Consider the following 9,027-nt stretch of genomic DNA (forward strand, 5'->3'; position numbering starts at 1 on the left):
AAGGTGGGAAGCATGGCTGCCCAGCAGGCCCACAGCTGCCCACTCCCAAGTGTAAATGCCTGGCAGCTTCACAAGGTTTTCTGGGACTCTCTACCTCCGTCATGGGCCAAGGCTTCTCCAAGGGCGTGGGGGTGGGGCCGCGTGGGGGCTGTGGTGGGCGGCTCTGGGGCGCGACTGCCGGAGCAGAAAGAAGAGCCAGCTTCCCGGGCAGGACGGAAACAAATGCCCTCAGAGCAATCACGGTGGTGAGCCTTGCCCTGTGGAGGGAGATGGAGTTACAGCCCGTTCGCCCATAAACTTGATCAAGCGATTTATGAGGCTTGGCCGGCCAGGGGTGGGGGCAGGGCAGCCGCAGACCTGCTGGCTTCTGGCTGGAGCTGGGGACAGGGGACAGCATTCTTGTGTTGACAACCTTTGCTGTGAAGGTTCAGCTACGCCGGGCGTCGGTGGTGCTGAACATCGCATTCGCTCAAGTGGCCAGGGCGCTGTGGACGTGGACGCCTGCACTGACACATGGGACCCTTCTGAGGCCGACAGGCCCAGGTGGTCGGCGGTGGGGGGCAGGGGTGGAGGCATTTCTGTGGTGGACATCAGGGAGGGCCGAAGTGGAGGTTCCCAGGCACCTGAGAGCCGTGGGTTGGTAGCCCTGCCCGCGAGGAGCTGGAAACCAGCACAACGTCACGTAGGCTGTGGCTCATAAATCCACTCAGTTTTCCCAGTGACCACGTGCTGTCAGCCCTCCCCACCTCCCCTGAGGGTATCCTACTTCTCGGTGATGGGGTCTCAGAGTCTTCCTGCTGCTCCCTGTGCAGGGGGACAATCCGTCTGTTGGATCAGACCCTCAACGGTGGGAGATAGAAAGTGTCACCGAGCCCAGCCCGGCTCCAATGACCCACCCAGAGATGACGGTTGGGGAGCTGGCCGTTGCCCTCCTCTGAATCCGGAGTGTGGAGCAGGGGGGGACCACGCAGTCCTGCTGGGCATCGCGCATCTCAAGTGGACAGAGAGGAGGAGAGTAGTGACGGCTTCCCAGGGCTGCTGTGCCGGGCGGGCTGGGGGTACCAGACCCGGGGCAAAGGGCAGCACCTCCTGGGCTTCGCAGGGAGTGAGAACAAGCAGGAAAACGGAAACACTCAGACGGCTTTGCTTGGAGCTACTGTCCCGATGGTTGGCCCGGCCATCATGGCTTTGTCCTGAAGGGCCTGAGCTTGCCTGGGGGTGGCAGGGGTCACAGAGGGACAGGGAGTAGCCAAGTTACAGGTTCTGTAACAGGTGGAAGTGTCCCAGACCTAACTGGGAGGCTGGGGGTGGGGGTGGGGAGTTGTGTGTGCTTGTGTGACCTCCATGTACATAGGTGGCAGCTGGCCCTTCGGACCTTGTTATTATTGTGTGTTTCCAGAACCAGGTACAAAGTGAACTCAGCACGCCCTCACACCCAGCCAGTCAGCCCAAGCTTTGAATGAGCATTTGTCCTTTCTTCCCTGTCCCTTCTGTAAACCCGAATGCCCCAGCCAGCCCTGGGCCACTGGGCTACAGCCGTGGGCAGGCCCCTCACCCTAGCGCTGGCCCATCACCCGCAGAGACCTTGAGAGCCCACGCCTCCCGATTTGGTCCCGAGTGCCGGCAGAACTGTGGGAATTCTAGACCAGTCCGAGGACTGAGTACACGGGCTGCTTGTGGTGCCACCAGGCTGGACCCTGGTCACAGCATCTTGTGGACCAACCTGTCCTCACAGCAGCCTGCCAGGGACGCACGTGCCCTGAAAGGTCGGACCCCAAATCTCAGAAACCTCACCGTGGTAGCTGAGGACACTAGGCTCTGTGAACTCAGGGTCAGGGCTCAGTCTCAGTCGTGCCACACAATGAACTCCGGTTTCCTCTGGAGGTGTCCTTGAAGGAAAAAACTCTAATAACTCCAAGTTTTTATTGAGTTCCGTCCAGGGCTCAGCCCAATGGGTACTCACAAAGCCACACGTCTACGTCCCTGGCCAACACCACACGACCAGCATTTGTTGAGTTTTGCTGGAGGGATGGCAGGACAGGCAACAAGGAGGTGAGGGGCCTAGAAGGGATGTGACCCTGTTAGAGCTTTCTGGACGGGGAAAGTGCCAGGCTGGAGGGGGGTTTGAGACATGTTTCCAGGACCACCACCCCTCCCAGAGGGACAGCGAGTCTGGCCCCTAGGTCTGGTCCACCTCAGTTTCGTCCTGGGCTGAAAACCAGTCCAGGGTTTGAGAGCCAGGGCGGCTGACACAGGTGCCATGGCGGCTGGAGCAGCCCTATCCCCGGCCCCTGGGGGACTCCGCCTGACACAGCGCAGCGGGCGGCTCTGACCTCAGCCCAGAGCAGGAACGTGTACGCTAGAGAGAGATCCAGCAGGCCTGTAGGACTCTGCTTAGTGTCAACCCTGTGGGACAGAGAGCCAGGACTCTCGGAGTAAAGGAAAGAGAAATTCCCAAGGGCTTCCTGGAGGAGTCTGAATTCAAAAAGCATGTTCTAAGTTCTTGACGGTGGTGAGGCTGTGGGCACCATGCCTCCAACCGGGACCTGTGCTTCTTGGTGCTTGGTCACTCCTTAGCCAGGGACATGGGTTTTGGGTCACTCCACTAATGGCAGCTCCATGGGTGGAGATGGCCTGTTCTTGGGGCAGGTTGAGGCTGTGCTGTGTCACTCAGTTCTAAGGCTAGACTTCAGGTCTACAGGCTGTTGGTGACACTGCCTGCGGGTATGGCTTGCCTTCCTCTGTTTGGTGTCACACCAAGTAGGGAGGGCCAGGGGCTCTGAGCCCCCTCCCACCCAAAGTCTCTGATGCTGGCTGAAGACAATGGTAGCCTCGGCTGGATTGTTACACGTGTGCCCATCATCCCTGATAAAGCCTCAGCAGCCGGGACCCCCGTGGGAGAGCAGGTCTGCGGGTGGGTGGAGGGCTCTTGGGGACCCGCCAGCCACTAGCCTGTTGGGGAGGCACCCCGAGAACCATGGAATCCTGCGGCCTTAGAGCTTCCGATGGGGCCTCCTGTGTCACAAAGCGGCTGAGAGAGTTCTGTCCTTTATTTCTATGACGTGCAGAGCCAGGGAAGAGGCGGGGATGCAGACATGTTTGACCCGCACGTGTTAGATTCTCCAGCTGTGATTTTCGACAATGGCTCTGGGCTCTGCAAAGCAGGTCTGTCCGGAGAGATTGGACCCCGCCACGTTATCAGCTCCATCGTGGGGCGCCCCAAATTCCAGATGACCTCGGCAGCGGCCGGCCAGAAGAAATACTTGGTGGGAGAAGAAGCTGTGTGCCAGAAGGAGGCTGTGCACCTGTGCTACCCCATCGAGCGGGGCCTGGTCACAGGGTGGGACGAGGCGGAGGAGCTGTGGCGGCACCTGTTCGAGAGGGAGCTGGGGGTGAAAGCCAGCGAGCGGCCGGTGCTCATGACTGAGCCCTCCCTGAACCCCAGGGAAGCCCGAGAGAAGATGGCCGAGGTGATGTTCGAGAAGTTCCAGGTGCCCGCCTTCTACCTGTCGGACCAGGCCGTGCTGGCACTCTACGCCTCAGCCTGTGTCACGGGCCTGGTGGTGGACAGTGGGGACGGGATCACGTGCGCCGTCCCCATCTTTGAGGGGTACTCCCTGCCCCATGCGGTCACCAAGCTCTATGTGGCGGGGCGGGACATCACGGAGTACCTCACGCAGCTGCTGCTGGCGAGCGGGCGGACCTTCACATGTGCGCTGGACAAAGCTCTAGTGGACGACATCAAGGAGAAGCTGTGCTACGTGGCCCTGGATCCGGAGAAGGAGCTGTCCCGGAGGCCGGAGGAAGTCCCGAGGGAGTACAGGCTGCCGGACGGGCAGGTCATCCACATCGGGGACCAGCTGCACCAGGCACCCGAGGCCCTGTTCACGCCCCACCTGCTGGGCATCCAGAACCCGGGCCTCCCCAAAATGGTCTCCTGCAGCATCACCAAGTGCGATGTCGACATCCAGAACACGCTCTTTGGGGAGATTGTACTGTCTGGGGGCACGACCCTGTACCAGGGGTTGGATGACCGGCTTCTGAAGGAGCTGGAGCAGCTGGCTTCCAAGGGGACCCCCATCAAGATCACGGCTCCCCCCGACAGGTGGTTTTCAACATGGATCGGTGCCTCCATCGTTACCTCCCTGAGCAGCTTCAAGCAGATGTGGGTCACCTCCGTGGACTTCCAGGAATTTGGGACGTCGGTGGTTCAGAGAAGATGTTTCTAAGGGGCCCTGCGCCTGGGGGTGGGCGGCCCGGGTGGGCATTGAGCTCACCCCGCAATGTTGGCAAGGTGTCCAATAAAAGGGGAAACAGTGCCATCATTGGCCACGTCGGGCTCGATTCATTCTTGGCTGTGCCTGAATAGTTTCTGCCCCCGGTGGTCTGCCTCCCCCCACCCCCCATCCTCTCTCCTCCTGGGAAAGCCCTGGGGTGTGAGTTGAGGCTGTGTTCATCTGCAGACTTTGGACCAAAAGTGGGGAATCTGGGTCTCACGCCCAGAGCCCACGTCAGGAGGGTCCTGGAGACCACATTCTAAACCCGAGTCGTAGGTGGATCTGAGACAGTCAAAAATGGGGAGGGGAGGATTGGTGGGAAAAAGTGGGAATGCTGCCCTGTTCTGAGGGCCCACAAACCCTCACGTGGGTGGGTGCTTAGCACAGTAGGACTCTTACTCTGCTTTATGGGGCTGGGTCGTTGAGCAGGAGGGACCCCCTTGTCCCAGGTCGATGGGGGCAGGAAGAAGCAGAAGTTGCCGACTGTTCAGGGCCTGCTCATGGGGAACGTGTGATGAGATTCAACACCTCTGCTTGTGGTCTGTTTTTATTTTCAGAGATGTTTATGGCAGTGTTTAGGCTCAGAATACTAGGAACAGCGTGAACAGCAATCAAGTAAACTGTCAAATAAACGATGAATCAGCCTATCGTATTTGAAATTGAGCATGGATCATATATTTGAAGATAAATGATAGTTGGGCTGTTTTTAAACCCACAGCACCGATCCCTATCTTTTTACTTGGTGTGTTTAGAAAGTTTACGTTTAAAGTAATATGTTCTGTCTTCAGTCTGCCATTTTATTTTCTGTTGCTTTTTTATTTTCCCCCTTCTGTTTCTTGTTTTTATTTCTCTTACCTCTCCATGGGTTACTTAAATATTTTTTGGAGGGGTTTCTATCTTGATGTATTGATGGGTTTTTGTATGGTTTCTTAGTGATTGTCCTAGGTATCATTATGATCCACCGGTACTGACATTTCACCAGCTGGGGGATGTGTAGGAACCCGACTCCTACTCAAGTGCCTTCACACTCTCAACTTTAAAAGCAGAATAATTCTCTACTAATGTCAAGCAAAGCCTCAGAGAGCCCTCAGATTTTTTTCTTTAACCATCAGATGATTTAAGAAACTCATAAGAAAAATACTCTAATAGGGTTATTACCTCCCCTCCTCTATTTTTTTTAACCCAAGTTGTCTTGCTCTTCCTGGAGTTCCGCACCCTTTTTTTCGGTTATTTCCTTCCTGTTTAGAGAGAACTTCCTTGGCCGTTCTTTAAGCACAGGTTTGCCAGAAACTGGTTTTCTGAGTTTTCTGTCCCCTGAGACTTTTTTTCCCCTTCATTCCCCGAGGGGATTGTGGCTGGAAATAGAATGTATAGTTTCCACTGTTCTCTGTCAGCTCTTGGAGAATGTTGTCCCAGGTCCCTCTCCGCAGTCTCCGTGGTTTCGGATCAGAACGTCCTTGTGTTCTGAGGGGTGAGTCCTTGTGGGTAATGTGTCATTTCTCTAGGGCTACGTCTAAGAGTTCCTCGTGGCTGTTACTATTCGGGCATTCAATTGTGCGTCTCAGTGTGAATGTTTTTGGTTTCTCCAGACCCTTGAATCTGCGGATGCATGTCTTTTTTTTTTTTTTTTGCCAAATTCGGGAAGTTTTGTACTATTCTTCCTTCGAACAGTTTCTCAGCCTTCCTCTCTTTCTCTATCCTTCTAGGTCTCTGAAGACACAAACGTCAGCAATCTTGTTACTGTGCCACAGGGCCTCTTGGTTGTTCGGGTTGGCTCGAGTCTGTTCACCTGTCCCAAAATTCACCCAGTTTACCCTCTGTCACTTACTTTGCTCTTGAGTCTCTCCAGTCACCCCCCCCCCACACACACACACTTCTGTTGTATTTTTCAGTTTGATCATTTCCGTTTGGCTCCCTTTTTATAACTTTGAATTCTTTGCCGAGACTTTCCTTTTTTTTTTTCTTTTTTTCTTTTTCTTTGCATTTGTTTCAAGGGAAGTTGTAATTGCTTGCTCAAACATTTTTATGGTGGCGGCGTTACAACCCTTGCCAAGATCATTCCAACATCTGAATCATCCCGGTCTGCTCCAAGACTCACATCTGCGAATTGCCTGTTCTCATTTAGTTTACGATGTTTCTGGTTTTCTATTATACCCTGGACATTTTGAATATTTCGAGACTCCTGTTTAATCCTTTTTTTTCCCCCTGTAGTAGGCATCCCTCCCTATACAGAGGTGCCGCATGAGGTTCCGGGTAGATACGAGGTCCAGTTTTCCGATGGGGCCCCACCGAATCCACCCCAGATGTGTGGGCACTGTTGTGTGTGACTTTGCCGTGGAGGGGTCCGGTGGAGGGCCAGCTTCCTGCTCGGCCCCACTGACCCTTCCTGGAGAGAGTCAGCATCACTGACAAACACCACCTCGGTGCCTCTGAATGGAGGGGTTGCTCAGCTCCCCACTGGGCCTAGCTGACACCTGGGAGGATCAAGGCAGAGCGTCAACTCACCCCACCTCCCACCACCCCTTTCATCTTGCTAAACCGGGTGGAGCTGGAAGTTCAGGTCCCCCTGGACCTCGCAGACACCACGGGACGAGGTGAAGAAGGGCTGACAAGACCTGGCTCATGGCACTGTGTGGTCTCATTGCTGTTAGGTGGACCTGGGGGCTCAACTCACCCTTGAACCCCACAAACATGACCTCAGCAGGGGAGTCTGAGAGTTGCCTCCTGCTGAGTAGGGGTGGAGCAGCTCCCTGCTCAGTCCTGCAACACCACCCAGCAGGGGAACTGGAGACCCCAGAGGTAGAGTGGGATGGGGACGAGGTGGAGACTCTGCCTGCTGAAACCACAGAGGTGGCATGCAGTTTCCCATGGGAGCCGGGCTGGAGCAGGGAGGGGGTATTCTCCTAAAGGTGTTCTGTGGTCAGGCCACACGTTCCCCGGTGGGAACAGGCTTTCCTGAGAGCTATTGCAGTCTGCACCTGTTGGAGAGTTTGGGGTGGAGGCTTCCGAAGCAGCCCGTGGGGACACTGAGGAAGTTCAGGGACTCCCTGGGTCCCACGTCCCCTTTCATCCCCCCTTCTTCCCGCCTCTCAGACACTTCCCTGTCAGCTTGTGGGTGCCACGGGGCATTCCGTGGTAAGAGGGAGGGGCTGGGAGGAGCGGGTTCCTGAGTGATGCTCTTACTTCTTTTCATCCTTCTTAAAGGTCACGAAGGAACTTAGAGAGGGCCACTGACCCTGCCCTCCACGCCCACCCTGTCAGGGTCGCTGTTCTACAGACAGGTGAGAATGCCAGGCTCAGAAGCTGTGACTTTTTAAAGTCACACAGTGAGCTGCGAGCCAAGCTGACACCAGCTTCCCAGTCCAGGGGACCTTCCCTTAGATTAGAACATCCTTCACGCACTTTCCCATGCAGGACTGTCCTTGCATTCCCAAATCACACCTCAGATAGAATAACAGCTTTTCCTTTCTATTCAAATGCTCTGCTTCTCTTGTGGTGGCTACTGCTCTACTGTTACGGCTCAGGTGGTGATGATGGTGATGATGGTAATGATAGTGATGATGGTGGTGATGGTGGTGGTGATGATGATGATGGTGATGATGGTGATGATGGTGATGATGGTGATGGTGATGATAATGGTGACAATGATGATGATGATGGTGGTGATGGTGATGATGGTGATGATGGTAGTGATGGTGGTGGTGATGGTGGTGATGATGGTGATGGTGATGATGGTGGCTATGGTATGATGGTGATGATGATGATGATGATGGTGGTGATGGTGATGATGGTGCTGATGGTGGTATGATGGTGATGATGGTAGTGATGGTGGTGGTGATGGTGGTGATGATGGTGATGGTGATGATGGTGGCTATGGTATGATGGTGATGATGATGATGATGATGATGGTGATGGTGATGATGGTGGCTATGGTATGATGGTAGTGATGATGGTGATGATGGTGATGATGATGGTGATGATGATGATGATGATGATGGTGGTGATGGTGCTGATGGTGGTAGTGATAGTGGTGATGATGATGGTGATGATGGTAATGATGATGATGGTGATGATGGTGATGATGGTGATGATGGTGATGGTGGTGATGGTGGTGATGGTGATGATGGTGATGGTAGTGGTAATGATGGTGGTGATGATGGTGGTGATGGTGATGATGGTGGCAATGATGATGGTGATGATGGTGATGGTAGGACTGGCTTTTAATTCTGGCTTTGCTATGATGTCACGTGAAGACACAGAGACTCAGACACACAGGAGGCAGAAGGATAATGCCCTACTTGGTCACCCTCTCTCCTAGGAATGCACCCTCTGCCATAGAGCTTCATCCCCAAAGTGTTTCCCAAATCCTGGAAGCTTGGTCCCCACAGCCTAATGTGGCTGTGGCTGAAGTGACAACGCCCACTCACTCATCTCACAGATATGGGGAGAGGGTCTCCATATGCTGTTTGTCCTGAAGGGAGCAGAAGATGCTATTCTGTCCCCCGTGAGTCGCCACAGCTGCCAAGGATGGGAAGTGGCCCTGTGCAAAGAGGCATGCACATGACTGGCTAGACGGCCCCAGGGTGTGTGGCAAGGGACTCACTCACTCTGCAATGACAGAGCCGAGGCCCGAAACAAGGCAAGGTAGGGATGCCAAGTCGTTCCAACCAGGCTCTGTACTGAGACACCCCTCCAGAAAGTGGGGACAGGCCAGAAACACGAGGGTGTCCACTGTGCAGCCCCGAACACT

The 9,027-nt window shown here is 54.8% G+C and overlaps 1 protein-coding gene across 1 annotated transcript; it reads left to right on the forward strand.

Annotated features, from left to right (window-relative positions):
• The first annotated feature begins 428 nt into the window (after positions 1-428).
• On the forward strand, positions 429-4,229 carry ACTRT2 (actin related protein T2). Its single transcript, XM_066371999.1, has 2 exons — positions 429-543; positions 3,069-4,229. The coding sequence occupies exon 2, from the start codon at positions 3,096-3,098 to the stop codon at positions 4,227-4,229; it is 1,134 nt and encodes a 377-aa protein (XP_066228096.1). The 5' UTR covers positions 429-543; positions 3,069-3,095.
• Positions 4,230-9,027: the final 4,798 nt, after the last annotated feature.

Source organism: Saccopteryx leptura, chromosome 3 (assembly GCF_036850995.1).
Source record: "Saccopteryx leptura isolate mSacLep1 chromosome 3, mSacLep1_pri_phased_curated, whole genome shotgun sequence".
Classification (NCBI taxonomy): domain Eukaryota; kingdom Metazoa; phylum Chordata; class Mammalia; order Chiroptera; family Emballonuridae; genus Saccopteryx; species Saccopteryx leptura.